The sequence below is a fragment of the Crinia signifera genome, chromosome 6 (assembly GCF_055691185.1).
Source record: "Crinia signifera chromosome 6, ASM5569118v1, whole genome shotgun sequence".
Taxonomy (NCBI): Eukaryota; Metazoa; Chordata; class Amphibia; order Anura; family Myobatrachidae; genus Crinia; species Crinia signifera.
In genome coordinates this window covers 33,382,246-33,399,485 of record NC_139222.1, presented here as the reverse complement: position 1 = coordinate 33,399,485, position 17,240 = coordinate 33,382,246, and the positions used below count along the sequence as shown (strand labels likewise).

The window sequence follows — 17,240 nt, the reverse complement described above, 5'->3', positions numbered from 1 at the left end:
TTCTCGGCACCCCAGGTAAAACCTGAAATTACCGCCAACCCCACATTGCCACTAATACCCACTTTTCAGCCCCATAAGAGTGGAGGTGGCATCTTAGAAGTTGCAAAGCCGACACCTGCATTAAGTACAATAAGGATGTCTTCCTCATAAACATCCTTCATTTTGTGATCGGCATTGACCTGGAACTTGTGACATGTGGGTGGTTTGGAAACTGTGACAGTTATATGAAGTAGCCCAGTAAACAGAGGTTTATTGAAAATTGATTCCTAAGGGGGTAAAATTAGATAAAACTTTCTGCCTATCAAACCTTTGCCTGATTGAAATGTGTTAGCTAATGTGTAGCACTTAGCCCCGGGTTAGTAATGGCCCACCAAGAAGGAAAAAAGACCCTGGGATGTTTCTCAGCTGTTCTGGAGTGGATGGGAGTCATCAGCAGTGGTGGATTGGCAATAGGTGACATAGGTGGGTGACAGAATGGTGGAGTTGGTGTGTTCGGGGGTAGAAGGTGGCAGGCTAGCAATGTGGGCATTTAAGGGAGCCACATTTTGGAAATCAGACCCTATGAGGGATTCCACCCCTTTAATAGGCCAGGCCACACCTCCATTAGAGCTGTTTCCAGAAATTTCCCAAGCTGGATTTCCATCCCAATCCACTTCTGGTCATCAGCACTGAGTCTGTGAGGATGTAGAAGGCGGTGTCAATGAGGGAGCTGGGGCAGATGTCCAATTGAAAGTATGCCAGCAACTATGAGCCAATCATGGCTTGTGGACTGCTGGCCAATCAGGGGCAGCTGTGGCAATCCCAGAGTGTATGCACACATAGCCAATATTAAGTAATATAATATTAAGTAGCTGCATGAAGGTGGGAGCAGGTGGAGTAAGGTTGTATGAGTACACATGCACGCCTCTTCACAAATGTGCAGAAGATTTAGTATGGCACATGCATAGACGGTAGCAAAGACCACCACAGTGGTTATCACAGATGTTATCACAGATGCAGATGTTGATAAACCAACCCCCTAAATACCTAATGAGCTCTTCCATAGATCTCCCTAATTATGCACTGAATGACTGACTCAGGGACAGATGTATCAAGCTTCGAAAAGTGATAAAATGGAGAGTGATAAACAGCCATCCAATCAGCTCCTAGCTTCCATGTTACAGGCTTATTTATAAGTCTAAACAATAAATACAGGCACACCATTTTATAAATAGCTCTTTAATAAAAGTCTCTCTAATTAAATCCATTGCTACAATTTCCACTGTATTTATATGCATATTATTGCTCAGGCGAGCGTGGAAAGATGATTTGTCGCCATTTCAAATCTATAGTACTGGACTTTTTGGTTCATTCTTATTGTAAAGTGCAATGGTATATGCTAGCGCTACCAGTGTCATGTGCTGAGCAGGGGAGAGAGGCAGCTGCAGCGGCATCCTGTCATCGCTCTCACGCCCGCTCACACCCCCTGGTCATTTTTTTCTATTGGGGAGTGGCCACCTCCTTCCATTGCCCAGCTTCCTGATATTGGTCACACTGGGGCTTGGATAGGGTGGCGTGGATAGTGTGGGTGCGCTCGCCACGCTTCGGGGTGGCGTGGATAGTGGGGGTGTGTCTAAAGCCCTTTGTATGTCATACAAGTGTATACTAAATTAAATGGCATCACACCCTATAAAATCGCATGCGATTTTATATGCGGTGCGATCGAATGCGATGCGATGCGATTTTTTTACGCAGAATAGCCTACTAAGCTATTTGCTTAGTGGGCACCCGACAAATACATAAGTACAACAATTGCTTAGTTTGACATGTATATTTTTGCCCAGAGCGCCATCTTGTGTAAATTGGAAGACTGACATTTATTTTTGTGTGATTTCGTTTAAAAACATTTCGATTTCAAAGTTATTGCAGCGAGTTCAAGATTGTCCAAGAGATGCAGGTGACATTTTGATTTGGTTTTTACATTCCAGGGATTTTGTGTCAATAACATAGTCAAATAGAAGTGAAGTTTACAAGTTGCTTTTAAAGTACATTTTATAAATATAATAAACAGAATCCGATTGGGCAATGTCTCACTCAGTGACGGAACTAATATGTAAGAGTACAGTTCAGAGGTCTTGTTTCGGCATTAGTTTGTGGGTCTGACAGAGGAACAGTGATAAGTCCTTGTGAATTTTCTTCTTATGAAACTCCAATTATTGATGTCTTGCCAGGAATGAAGTTCCCGTTTTCATGCATGGGTTGGGTAAATCCCGTAGTCATGGTGTACCGATACTCATTATTTATGACACACATCTGCAGAACAGATAGAGCAAAGTCACATATACAGTAAATACATTGGGCGGTATTCAATGAGGCTGATTCGCCAGGTTTTTATGGCGATTTTGTGCTGTAAGGTGAATTTCTGACTAAAACGGTGAATCACCCTATTCAATGACCAGATGGCGAATACATTTCAAGGTTTTTTTCGCCATGATTCACCGAGTAGCAATCGCTATCTTTTTATGGTGAAGTAGAAGGTGAACTTTTAAAATAAAGTGTTTTGTTTTTTACATTTGGTGTCAAAAAATCTGGAATTTTATTCTGAGGAGGGGCATGCTATTTTTATTCATGTGCTGTAAGCACATGAATATATATTTAATTAAAAAAAATATATATATATATATTTTTTTTTATTTTATACACAGACCAGCCAGCAGGGGGCCGGAGCCGAGCCGCTCATTAGATATTCATATATTCACTTCACCCGATCATTACATATTCATGATCGGGTGTAGTGAATATACCCGGTCCCCTGCTGGCACCCCCCGGGGGCAGCCTGTGCTGCCTGGCACCCGGGGAGCCCACCTCCCCCCCACAAACGTTCTGGGGCAGGCAGGGACACTTCCATCTCCCTGCCTGCCACCGTCCTCAGGCTCCCTGCGGCGTCCGCCGCAGGAGCTCAAATTCGCCAGTCAGGGGCAGCGAGCCCCTGACTCGTTGAATACTGGAGCCGGCGAGGCTCCGGAACGCAGCGAGCAGTGGCGAATGTGCAGCGAGTCCTAAACAGGATTCGCTGCACGTCGCCGGTATTCACATTGAATACCGCCCATTGTGTCATTTATCATCCACTATTGCGCTACATTTTCCTGTTGGAATATTTTGTATTGGTACATTATGACAAAGCTAAAAAAATATCTTGAATATTTACCATGCATGCAAAATAATACCTGCACTTCTACCCAGTGGCTTGACAAGATAGTTGTAGGCCCCATAGCAAATATTTGTAAGGGCCCCTATGTATCACTTAATGGTGAAAATGTATATAGCACATGTAACTGCCTCCCCCCCCAGTAAAAATACCCCCCGGTAAATTTAAGCCCCTCCCCCAACCCTGCCTTACCGGTGCTGCTTGCCGCCTCCGCCAGATGTATGGCCGGGTGGCCGTGAACCACACATCTACTAGTCTGCAGTCCCGGCTCTCCTCCTGCAGTGCTAATGGAAAAACAAACTCACACAAAATGTCCGCCCCAAGTATCTGCTGTTAGGAGGGCGGACATTTTGTGTGTTTTATTTTTCCATTAGCACTGCAGGAGCCAGCCAGGAGAGCCGGGACCGCAGACTAGTAGATGTGCGGATCCCGGCCACACACCCGGTGGCGGCAACGGCAACAGCCAGCAGCACTAGCACCAGCGGGATAAGGCAGCAGGGCAGTGCAGAGCATCGATAGCCCCACAGACCCCCGGTGCCCACACCTACTCAGTGCCTCCCCACGGCCGCTGGGTCTGCGGGGTTATTGTTATGCCACTGGTAACTGTGACAGGGAAGGTGGCCCCTCTCAGCTCTGGCCCCGTAGCAGCTGCACTCCCTGCACCTATGGCAGCTACACCCTGTATATAACACATGTAACTGTGACAGGGAAGGTGGCCCCTCTCAGCTCTGGGCCCCATAGCAGCTGCACTCCCTGCACCTGTGGTAGCTGCACCCCGGTATATAACACATGTAACTGTGACAGGGAATTGGCCCCTCTCAGCTCTGGCCCCATAGCAGCTGTACTCCCTGCACCTATGGTAGCTACACCCCTGTATATAACACATGTAACTGTGACAGGGAAGGTGGCCCCTCTCAGCTCTGGCCCCGTAGCAGCTGCACTCCCTGCACCTATGGCAGCTACACCCTGTATATAACACATGTAACTGTGACAGGGAAGGTGGCCCCTCTCAGCTCTGGGCCCCATAGCAGCTGCACTCCCTGCACCTGTGGTAGCTGCACCCCGGTATATAACACATGTAACTGTGACAGGGAATTGGCCCCTCTCAGCTCTGGCCCCATAGCAGCTGTACTCCCTGCACCTATGGTAGCTACACCCCTGTATATAACACATGTAACTGTGACAGGGAAGGTGGCCCCTCTCAGCTCTGGGCCCCATAGCAGCTGCACCCCCTGCACCTATGGTAGCTACACCCTGTATATAACACATGTAACTGTGACAGGGAAGGTGGCCCCTCTCAGCTCTGGGCCCTATAGCAGCTGTACTCCCTACACCTATGGTAGTTACACCCCTGTATATAACACATGTACCTGTGACAGGAAAGGTGGCCCTTCTCAGCTCTGGCCCCATAGCAGCTGTACTCCCTGCACCTATGGTAGTTACACCCCTGTATATAACACATATAACTGTGACAAGGAAGGTGGCCCCTCTCAGCTCTGGGCCCCATAGCAGCTGCACTCCCTGCACCTATGGTAGCTACACCCTGTATATAACACATGTAACTGTGACAGGGAAGGTGGCCCCTCTCAGCTCTGGGCCCCATAGCAGCTGCACTCTCTGCACAAATGGTAGCTAAACCCCTGTATATAACACAGTAACTGTGACAGGGAAGGTGGCCCCTCTCAGCTCTGGCCCCATAGCAGCTGCACTCCCTGCACCTATGGTAGCTACACCCTGTCATAGGCGTGCGCAGCACATTTTATTAGGGGGTGCACAGTCAAGAGTGTGCATAGCTCCACCTATTGGGCGTGTCTAACACCGCCAATCAGTCGTGTCTTCCATCATCTATTGGCACTCGCTACAATATAAAAAGTCTCTCAGCCGCACCATAATTTCCTGCCTATTTCAGTTTTAATCTTCTAATTACTCTGTGTAACAGTACATGCAAATACAGTCATAAACATATATGGATGATGCAGGTATTTAGTGATATGACAATGGTCTAGTACAATTAACAATGCAAACACACATATAAATGATTGATGGGCGCTTCTTTAAATCGAATACAGTTCTAAAAAGCAAAAGTCTTTGGTTAAGGGTATTGCTGGTATTGTTAGCGGCAGAGGTGTTCATAAGGGTGGGGCACACCTAACACTCAATGTGCGCACACCTATGACCCCTGTATATAACACAGTAAATGTGACAGGAAAAGTGACCCCTCTCAACTTTAGGCCCCATAGCAGCTGCATTCCCTTATATAGTGTAACCAAAAAATTCACAATTTAAGACGTTAGATGCAGCGATCATCGCATCGTCATCAAATCACATCTAATTGAATCACCATCACAGCTTCTTAACTTGAAGCTCATTTCAATAAACACTAATCCAGGGTTAGAATGTCTCAGAGCCTCTTACCTGTGGTGTGAAGTCAAGCTTCTGTCTTAGCGATCTCCAGGCAAATGTAGACAGGTAAATTGATATGCAAAACTGCACGACCGTGGCGAGAAATAAGAATGATAAGGCTACTTTTTTTACCTATAAAAAGATTGGGACAGAGTGTAATTTTTTAAATAAGAAACATAGGTACTTGTGTAGTTTCACGGCCCCGCCACGCACACACTCTGTGTATGAAACTTGCCAGCCTGCCAGACGCTCTGTTTAACTGTGCGCGTGCCGCTCTAGCTGTTCTCAGAGCAGTGCGTGGCTGCTTTCCTTATGTAAGCTACGTTATCAGCACTGACAGGTCACTGTGGTACTTGTAGTTCCACAGTGAAATAGGCATCCCTGCGCACCGCTGACAACGGGGGCATGCAAAAGTGTACACCCCGTGGACATCCAGACTGCCTGCAAGCCACTAATAACCCGGGGGGTGCCTGGATTCAGACGCAAAACCGTCTGAAACCAGGAGCCTTGCAAGCCGCTAAGAAGCCAGGGGTTTCTGGATTCAGACGCATAAATGTCTGAATCCAGGCGCCTTGCAAGATTAAGCTGGGTCTAGGGGTACACTATTAAAACCTGTCCACAATGCCAATAGTCGATGCAACAGCTGTCGACCTTGTAAATTCCACTACCCACGCCAACCCGAAGCGTGGCGAGAGCGGCCTTTTCATACCCCCACTATCCACGTCGGCGTGGAGTCGATTTTATAAAGTGTGGTGAGCGCAGCGAGCCACCGAGTCCGAAGCGTGGCGAGCGCAGCGAGCCCCATGAGGGGCCGCGGATACCTGTGAAGCCCGCGAGGGGACGCCGATACTTGTGAAGGTATCAGCGTCCCCTCGCGGGGCTCTTAGCGCTCGCCACGCTTCGTGCTCGGTGGCTCTTAGCGCTCGCCACACTTTATAAAATCAACTCCACGCCGACGTGGATAGTGGGGGTATGAAAAGGTCGTGCTCTAGGACACAAATTAACTTTGGTAATATTCAGTAGTGGCTCCAGAGAAGGGACTGCAGCACAGTTCAAAATTCAAATAGTGGAGCCACACCCACTGCCAGTGAGTCAGTCTGCAATGGCAGTTGGTGGCAGTGGGTGTGGCTCCCCTATTTGAATTTTGAACGGTACCACAGCCCCCCACCCCTGGAGCCGCCACTGGTAATATCGCAAACATATTTAAAGTTATAAACATGCAGGAAATAGTCCAAACAGTCCATACATCAGGATGCTTACATCAACATCTAGAAAATAGTCCACTAAGGGCGCAACCTAGTTCCTTATTATGATGGGGCCTTTGGCCTTATTTTGCAATTTGTGCGTACAACCAACCTAAGCCAGAATTCTTATTGGACCCAGCTGTCACCCTGTTGTCACCCTGTGTCAGAAGTTTATGGAGTTAAGGATCCCATCAATTTGCCAGGTCCCTTAACCCGAGGTGAGGTGAGGTCCTTAGGCTTTCCTGAACCATTTTACATTCTTCCTTTGGGATTCCTTACTTAGAAGTTGTCTTGGATTCCCAAATGCATTTTCATTCTCTCATTACCGTCTGCCAAATTTTCAAACATGTGCTGCATTCATTCCTAACCGTCACATTCCACAGGTAGCCTGGGAACCTGTTAGTAGATCTTGAGGACCGGTTTTGACACCACTGGTCTAAATACTAGTAATGTTACAATGGAGATCACATTCACTGTTTAGTACTGAAGCAAATTGCCTTTATTTGGAATTCATATTATGAGTCCCTGCAACCTGCAGCGGCCTCCTCCTAGCATCCTTAAAAACAGTCTGCCATTAGTGGCAGCCATTTTGTTGATGGCCAGTTTTCATTCTCAACAGGAGCCAGGGGGGAGCTGGACAAGTAAATCCTGCGGTTCCCTGCCACAGAAGTATAAAGAATATTGAGGGATAAGACAGGGTTGGGGGGTTCACGTTACTTGGGGGTGCTGCCGAAATGGGGGCGCAAATCTAGTAGTTACGCGTCCGGAATGGTTATGGATTAACAAATTAACAGGGTACAGGTCAACAATAACATGGTTGACCACTATAGGTCGACGGGGTTTAGTTAGATGTAAACGTGGAAGATCAAGTATAGACATCTAACTACCTTCGACCTCTAGTGGTCGACCATGGTATAGTCGAGCGGATATCGTGAGGACAATGATGAAAGGGATTTCGGCCCTTATTCTATTCCACACGCTCCCCTCATGCTCGCAGAGGGGAGCAATGTTTTGTGACTTCGCATGAGCGTGAACACTTATGCGCATGTGCAGCCAGATTGAGCAAATGGCCACGGCGAATTGAGTATTCACTGGCTGATGGCACACAGCAGTGCGGTCGGGGGGTGGGAGGCGTGGGGCTGTTGTGGCGCTCGTGGGAACGCCCAGTGTTTCATAGGGGTTCCCATGAAAATGCTGGCCATTCCCGTGGTAATTCGCCGGTGACGCGGGTGCGCGGAGCGGGCAGCTGAGGTCAGCGGATGTCAGCTGCCCGCTCGCTTCCCGTACAGGGAGCACGTAGATCTAAGACATAGAGGTGTCATAGATCTTCTAGCGCTGGAGAAATCATTCGATGGTCGGCGGCTATGTAATGATTTTGTCTCCGCATGCAAGGCTGCAATTGGATGTTTATGCTAATCATTCATTCGCATGCGGAATAGGCGTTCGTGCAAGTGGTGGGTGGTGCTTTTATGACATACAAAGCTGCGAATTTCACAGTTTTGTGTGTCAACCACAGTTAAATTTCCCCCAGTGAGTCAGCAGCTGGCTGACACCAGGGGGAGCTCCAGTGTACAGCTCCTCCAATGCATTTTGAAAACTGGTTGGTTGAGGGGGACCTATGCCGGTGGTCAGAATCCCGTCCGCCGCAATGCCGACAAGGGGAGGTTGTGTATCACCCCCCTTGCAGGCTCGCTGCGCTGGCCACGCAGCGGGTCCGGTGCCTCGCTACGCTTGGCACACTATTTTATTCTCCCTCTATGGGTGTCGCGAACACCCATAGAGGGACAATGTGCCGGCATTCCGGCGGTCGGGATTCCGGCGGCGGTATTTCGACCGCCGGGAATCCGACCCCCAGCATATTGACCGCATCCCGGTTGAGGAACACTTTTACTCCGTTGGGGAGATAGCTGCAGGTAGGCACTGCCAGCGCTGCATTCTGTGTGTGGCACATGTGGGGGGTGCCAGGGGGTGTCTTAAATGTTTACAGCAATGATTTTATGTGCTTACAGCTTTTTAGTGAGAGTTGTTTTTGTTTAATTGTGTGTATTTTCAAGTAAAAGGTGTGTGTGCACACGTGTGCATCTAAGTGAAAAAAGGTGTGTGTGCATCTGAATGAAAAAGGTGTGCGTGCGTGTATGTGTGTGCGCACGGATCCTAGAGTGTGTGTGTGCATCTGAGTGAAAGAATTGTGTTATAGTTGCCTACCCTCCTGCATTCTGCAGGAGACTCCCTGAAATAGCAGCAATCTCCCTCTCTCCCTCATTAGTCTAGCAATCTCCCTCATGTCACCCAGCCCACATTACACTGTTACATCATAGTTGCCTACCCTCCTGCATTCTGCAGGAGACTCCCTGAAATAGCAGCAATCTCCCTCTCTCCCTCATTAGTCTAGCAATCTCCCTCATGTCACCTAGCCCACATTACTGTTACATTTTTGGGAAAAAAGGAATGAGAGATAGATACATTTACATTGAATCATCAGCGCCATTTCCCAGCACTTTACCAAGTATTGTAGCTCTTACTAACTGCTTTGAGGCTCATCTACATTTGGATATGTCATTTTAAATTACACACCATGTTTCTAGGTGCCACGTTCACAATCTCTTTTCACAATTTTTCCATCTATGGAACTAGACATGCCCTTTGGGGCCACCGAGTACAAGGAGGCGGAGAAACGCGTTTTGAAGCCCGGTTTACCAGCTACCCATTATTTGGAATACAAAATCTCTTGATGGACTTTGCAAACTATATGGTGGACACCTACACCGGGAGCCTGTTTTCCTATGGAAAGGAGTAAGCAGCATTACCTGTAAAAGGAATAATACAGATCTCAGATAAAGGAAACGGTGCCTATACACCTATGCGGGACTGGTAAATATTGCTCAATGAAAGCCTTTGATATACTGTCTCATTATAGCATTAATACAGCCTAACCAGCCTCATAGCCAGCCCATGCCATTTGTGTTATATGTTGTATGTCTTGAGTGTTCCTTTTTTGAGTGTAATTTTTCATTTTATTGTGATATATAATTTTGGTACTCTTTACCTAGCACGGCGCCCATCGCGGGCATCGCGGCCATCAAATGCACTAAAAAACAGGTGTGACGCGATGGCCGCGATGCCGCGCGATTTCCCATAGGGAACAATGTTAAAAGTGTGATTGGACGCGATTTTACTGTTCAATGCCTCAATGCCCGCGATTTTTCCATAGGAAACAATGTTAAATGGGCCACAGAGCCCAAATAGTCCCCCTGAAGTCTGAAATGGCCCCCACAATTGTTAAAGCCACCCCACGATCAACGTGAACCCGAAGCGTGGCGAGCGCAGCGAGCCCGTGAGGGGCGGCGGTACGCGTCCTACGACCTTTTTATACCCCCACTATCCACGTCGGCGTGGAGTTGAGAATAGAATAGTGTGGCGAGCGCAGCGAGCCACCGAGCCTGAAGCGTGGCGAGCGGACGCGGATACCTTCACAGGTAAACGCGTTCCTTCGCGGGCTTCACAGGTATCCGCGTCCCCTGGCGGGGCGAGCTGCGCTCGCCACGCTTCGGGCTCGGTGGCTCGCTGCGCTCGCCACACTATTCTATTGTCAACTCCACGCCGACGTGGATAGTGGGGGTATGAAAAGGTCGGAGGACGCGTACCGCCGCCCCTCGCGGGCTCGCTGCGCTCGCCACGCTTCGGGTTCACGTTGATCGTGGGGTGGCGTTAACAATTGTGGGGGCCATTTCAGACTTCAGGGGGACTATTAGGGCTCTGTGGCCCATTTAACATTGTTTCCTATGGAAAAATCGCGGGCATTGAGGCATTGAACAGTAAAATCACGTCCAATCACACTTTTAACATTGATCCCTATGGGAAATCGCGGGCATCACGTCGCACCCGATTTTTTAGTGCATGCAATGGCCGCGATGCCCGCGATTTTTTACCCCCGATGACCGCGATGGACATCGTGGGCGCCGTGCTAGGTAAAGAGTACCATAATTTTTATTAGAAGAAGGATTTCTCTTAATTATTTACTCACTATCATCTGTATATTGAGTGGAGCAGCGCCACCTGGTGGTGATATTAATTATCTCCACATACAATTTCCACTTTGGGTGGAGCAGTTTTCTGTCTGCAGTATGGTGGCAGCCATTTTCTAAGAGTCACGTTTCATTATTAGCAGCAGGAGCCAGCGCTACGGGACCGTGACGGCACGGCAGGCAGGTACCGCGCAGACAGCAGCGGGTGGGCAGGTATGGGCATGGGGGGGGGCTGCCGAGGGGAGGGGGAGTGGGGGCGAATTTTTTTTAGCGGCGGGGGGGGGCGCATAATAAGTAGCTACGCCACTGTTTGTATGGCTATTAAACTTTTTTTTTTTTATCTCTGTCTCCACCCACTCTGGTAGACCTCCATATAATAATAAGCCCATCATGATGGCCAACCACCCAGCTGATGTCATTTTCCTACTTACATTTTTTAGGTGAACATTGAGACTTATCCTGTTACATTACCACTGTCTCTCTGCATCACTGCCACGCCCCCATGCTCTTTGTTGTGACATCACTGACACTGGTGGGAGGGCTCAGACCAACTGTCATTACATCATTATAATCAGTAGTTGATTTTATTATATACATTTCATATTTCTGCAGTAGCCACTTACCATATTTGGAAATCTATCACAATCGTATATATAAAAGTAGCAAGGTCGAGCGAAATCATCACAGACTAAGCAGAACTCTATGAATGCGATCGCACAGCTGATCAAACTGAAAGCCAATGACCCTTTGACCTGTTGAAAGAAATATAAAAAAAATCAACAACGGGATGCTCTGAAAGTTTATGATGGGGCGTGTGGGGGATGGGGAGTGTGGGGCAGGGACTCACCAGCATCCGACTAGGTTTTATCTCAGCCATAACTGATATGACCCCTGAGATGAGATACTGTAGGGAGAGAAAACACTGGTTACACACGTCATTATGGGGCGATTCAGCATGGCTCTGAAGGGGCCGAATTAGGCCCTGTTCTGATAGTGGGGGTCTGCCCATGCTGAAATTCAGCTTCCAGCAGCAGAGTTAAAATGACTGGAGACTACAGTAACATCTAAAATACTAAAGTATGAAGGGTGTGGGTTATTGGATCGACACTATTAGAACTAGAGTTAGAATCAACTTTATTGGCCAGATATACTCGCCAGCGGCGTAACTATAGCACCGCAGCCCCCGCCACCGCGGGGGGGCGCTGTGCACGTGGGGGCGCCGGGGGCTGCGGTGCTATAGTTACACCCCCCCAATCCCCCGCAGACTTACCTATCTCGCTGGTCCCGGCGGCTCCGTTCTTCTGCTGAGGACCACCACAAAATGGCCGCCCCCATATAGCACACAGTTCTCTGAAACTGTCTGCTGTATGGGGGCGGCCATTTTGTGGTGGTCCTCAGCAGAAGAAGAATGGAGCCGCCGGGACCAGTGCGATAGGTAAGGCTGCAGGGGATTGGGCGGGGTGTTTGCATGGGCGGCGGAGGATTGGGGGTGCTTGGCGGGGGGGCGCCCCCCCCCTAATGGCGGGGGAGCGCCCAAAACTTAGTTACGCCACTGATACTCGCAATTTGTTTTCGTTAACATTGCATCACCGAGCAAGAATATGTAGGGGACAATACATAATATACATTGCAAGCATTAAACGTGCAGGACCAAAGTGGGCACTTCATCTACAGATGGTGCCCCTGTCATCTTTGCCCGGCGCCTGCGAGAAAATCCCCTCTGGCTAGCGCCGGCGGACAGGGACTCCATTGAACTGGGACACACGTACGTCTCACGTGCACACGCGTCCCAGTCTCTCGGCAGCTTCAAGGAGATGGGTTGGGGGGGGGTGTCAGGGCGGTAAGGGGGACCGTTGGCGGCAGCGGGGAGCTCCGTTGCCACGGGGAGCGCGAGCGTCTCGGGTGCGCGCGCCCCCGGCGGGAGCTGGCAGCTGGAGATAGTTTCTCCAGCCCCTGTCTGAATGAGGCCGACTACATCTGTATCTATGAGTGCGCATAAGGCTCAACATACAGATGGAGCCCCTGTCATCTTTGCCCGGCGCCCGCCAGAACGTCCCCTCTGGCGAGCGCCGGCGGACAGGGACTCCATTGAACTGGGACTTGTGTGTGCACGTGCGTCCCAGTCTCTCAGTGGCTGGGCAGTGGCAGCGGGTTGGGGGGGGGGGGGGGGGCGGGCTGGCGAGGGGGACTGTCGGCGGCGGCCGGGGAGGCGGTGGACGTTGGTGGGGAGCTCTGTTGCCACGGGCGCGTGAGCATCTCGTGTGCACACACCCCCTGGCGGGAGCTCCACCAGCCCCTGCCTGAATGAGGCCGGCTACATCTGTAGAAACATTAAATATTCCTTCACGCATTAGACATTGTTCAGTTGACAGACAGCTATTGTGAAGAAGCTTTTAGCCGTTCTGGTCGATGGATGGACCTGTAGCGTCTTCCTGATGGAAGCGCTTCCAACAGCTTGTGGCCAGAGTGCAGCTTATCAGGCACAGTTTTCCCACCAGGCCTCTTGACCCTGGACAGGTTTAGTTCTTGGACAGATGGGAAGTCGGCCCAACAATCTTTTCTGCTGACTTTACTACCCTTTGCAGCCTCCGTCTGTCACTCTCGTTGGCAGCTCCATACCAGACTGTGATCGAGGAGCATAGGTCTAACTCTACGATGGCGGTGTAGAAGATAAGTAGCAGCTCCTGGGGGATGTTGAATTCCTTGACTTGCCTCAGGAAGAACATCCGCTGCTGAGCCTTCCTGACAACAGCGCTTACGTTGGGTCCCCATTTGAGGTCTCTGGAGATTTTTGACCCTAGAAATTTGAAGGAGTCAACCCACGACACTATAACAAGCGGGAGCGTGGCGTTTGTTTTCCTGCTAAAGTCCACCACCATCTTGACCATTTTGAGGGGGGGTTAAGGTTGAGGTCGACATACGTTAGATCAACCACTAAAGGTCGACCTTAAATAGGTCAACACGTGAAATAGGCCGTCAAGGGTAAGGTCACGCCCCCTGTCCCTCTGACTCTGTGAATAAGCAAAGTAGCAAGTGACAGGGGGACTCCCAGGGGACAGAGAGACTCACAACTGCCCCCACCATGGGACATTGGTTCACTCTGGGGATAGTGTGCTGGCCCTGGAGTGAAGCTCTGTATCGGGACTAACCATTGGCTGCCGTCGTGTGGCCGAAGGGGAGAGAAATCATCCAATGGTCCCTGTCCATCAAACGATGTCTCTCCCCTCCGGTAATAAAAGTCAGTCTATACTAACTTTTATTTCCATCGCCGAAGACGGGGCAGGCTCTGATGTCATGTGACGTCAGCCGCCTGCCCCAAACAGGCATCGCCACACCTGCTTCTACAGGGGAACACTCAGCATTTTTATGGGGACGCTCTTCCGCTGCTGCCAATCCCTGCATACCCCCGGCCCTCCCTCCCACCGAAGCCATTTGCTGCTGGAGTTTGCACATGCTCAAACACTGACCATTCGGAACGCAACCTGAATCAGCCCCTTACTTTATATGGATTATTGTTCCCTCCACTACTGTCCAGGGTTACCTGTACATTTGTAATTCTGCATATAACATTCATCTGTTTGCTATATCAATAATTACTTTGTGTTTGCGAAATATTCAATCACATTACCTTATTTTGTATTTACTATATCCAAACACCACCAGGGGGCAGCGCTCTTTATGTATTTTCTTTCTTGATTTTAAAAGAATACAAGAAGTATTTTTCTTTATTGGTAGCAGGCAGACAGCATACACGGTGAACAGCTTGGCAATTCACAAGTTACAGCATGGCAGGTTTTCCGTCAGGCAATATACAGGTCTAATAGTGTGGGTACATCACTCCAGAGGTCCCTAGAGTAGTTCCCATACCCCAAGCCTATTGCCCAGCCACTATCTGGTGTTGGAAACCCTGACCCTCGGCTCCGAACAGACATTTAACAGGAAACCACAGGTGTTGTTAATTAGTCAAAACATGATTCACATCAGATTAGGAAAACTTGGACTGGATCTAATCAGTCCTGCTGCTGCCCTAAACCCTGACCCTGATGTTCACATTTACTTTATGTGGAATTATGCTGTCCCTGCCACAGATTACAATTCACCGGCCTTCCGGGTCCCAGAACACAATGCAGCTGGCACACACAGACATGGCATGCTATTGCTGACATCACATTATATTATTGCTGACATCACATTATATTATTGCTGACATCACATCAAATTATTGCTAATAACATAAATTCACAAGCCATGTGGCTGACGTCAGGCTCAGAACCGGTGGTTGGGAACAATAGAGGGATTACTCACAGACACTGATGCCCAGTAGGTAATGCCACTGAGTGCAGTTGCAGACTCGAAGTAGTCTAAGGATAGGGTTACTATAGCACCCAAGGACAGTTGTAGGCTCACCAGAGTGAGCTGCACCACCTAGAATTCAAAATATAGAACACAACAAACATGGTTACCTCGTGCCATTGTTACCTGTATAATTTTATTACTTAACCTACCCCCCCATCCATCGTACTGTATACTTGTTACCCACAGAACATAAAAAGCCACGGTACTCTGCACCCAACCCCACCCCCCTTCACCACCCCCAATACATATGTCTATACTGGAGTAATTTTAATTTGTGCCCACCAGGAGTACCCATACACAAAAAAGATGGGGGAAGCAGGCATTTGTAGGAAATGATAAACCTGTCCAGCACCCTTTCTGCCAATGGGAGACAGAGACTGTATTTTCTCTATATGTATCACCTCGTGGTGTGTCCCTGTACTTTGAGTGCAGCCAGCTCCAGGAGGTAGGGGTGGGGCAATTCAAATAAATGCATGAGTGGGCGTGGCCATTGCTATTGCATCATAGCGGCCACGTCACCTGCTGTTTATTGCCTATATTAGAGGCATAACACAGCATGGGGTGTATGATGACACAATTTGTGTCATCTTGTCCCCCCCCCCGGGGGTGGGGGGGGGGGGGGAGTGGGGTGCAGCATGCTGCCGCCATTCCGTGGAACTTGTCAACTTTTCCAGGGGGCCCAGAGGTGGCCCCGATTATCGGAAGCCTCACGGCCATTTCAGGAGTGTAGGCAAGTATGGTGTCTAGAAAAAGGGCTATTTATAGCTGGTAAATTATATGTATTGCTACTAATATAATACAGTGACATTGTAGGAGATGCTGTGTGGATAGATAGTAATTATTTTATATAATTTTATCTAAGGTTTAGCTCAGGGTTGTCTACCCTCCCGGAATGGCTGGGAGGCTCCCTCCTGGATTCTTGGGGACCTCCTCTCCGCCCCCGATCATGGCGCCCTTGTTCTGACTGCAGCATTTAAATATCACAATTTGCCGGTCTCTGTGGAAGGGGCGGGGTTAAAATTTCATGATTGCTTCAATTTAGCCCAGCCCCCTCTACAGAGATCTGCAAACCGGGTTATTTTACATCCTGGGGGTGGGGCTTAATAACGGCACACACAAGCCCCACCCCCTAAGTGCTGCTGAAAGTCTCCTCTCTGTGTTTCTCCCGGAGAGGAGACTAGAAAAGTCGGCAACCCTGATTTAGCTCCACTTTGTGCTAATATAGTCAATTTGGTTGTGTATTGATAGATCTACAGTGTCTAGATAGACAGTCAGTAGGCCGACATCAAAAGGTTGACATGCTATAGGATGACAGGGTGAATAGGTCTATAGGCTGCCACCCATCGCTTAAATTCACCTGGCAGCTATAAACATTATTATATGAGTAATAAAGGTGAATATCCCAGAATCCACCTGTCCTGCCAGGATCATTGAAGGCCCCCCTTCCTTATACTAACACTTCCTGTAAGTGCACATGACCTACTGCTGCCAACACTTACTCACCCCAAGGACTTTTGGCTGCACTCTCAAAAACAACTTGTAAAACTCTTGGCCCGCATGAGGGACGACAGGAAGTAGGTTGCGAGTTTGTTGCACCGTGGGGTAAGGTCCATAGCTTGGTACACTGGGGGGCAGATCCATTATTGACACCTACAAACAAGCTGTAATCATACAGTGAGATTAAAGCAATGTAAATAACACAATCAGTCCACAAGATACATCTAACCTACAGTAGGACACACTTACCTGCCCTCAGGGAAGCTCTGGGAAACTCACTAGGATATTTCCTAGTTATGCTGTCAGGATGGGGATAAAATCACAGTGTGAAGGGGCGGGGCTAAAAGACACGAATTGCATCATTTGGCCCCACCCCCTGCCCTCGGACCGGGCAATAGTGGACATTATCACATCTTGCCTATGAGTTTGTCATGTGAAGCCTCTGGCTGTTACAGCTGGGTCTCTAGAGAACCCAGGCTACCTTTAAGGATCATTATCACCCACACAAGACAACAGGGAAGATACAAC

General features: G+C 49.0%; 1 protein-coding gene across 1 annotated transcript; it reads right to left on the bottom strand.

Moving 5' to 3' along the window:
- Window positions 1-1,532: 1,532 nt before the first annotated feature.
- On the bottom strand, window positions 1,533-17,002 carry LOC146006906 (membrane-spanning 4-domains subfamily A member 4A-like). Its single transcript, XM_083145345.1, has 7 exons — window positions 16,962-17,002; window positions 16,719-16,876; window positions 15,165-15,284; window positions 11,707-11,763; window positions 11,483-11,611; window positions 5,603-5,722; window positions 1,533-2,292 (listed from the first exon to the last, which is right to left on the bottom strand). Exons 2-7 carry the CDS (start codon window positions 16,854-16,856, stop codon window positions 2,179-2,181), a joined length of 678 nt encoding a protein of 225 aa, XP_083001471.1. The 5' UTR covers window positions 16,857-16,876; window positions 16,962-17,002; the 3' UTR covers window positions 1,533-2,178.
- Window positions 17,003-17,240: the final 238 nt, after the last annotated feature.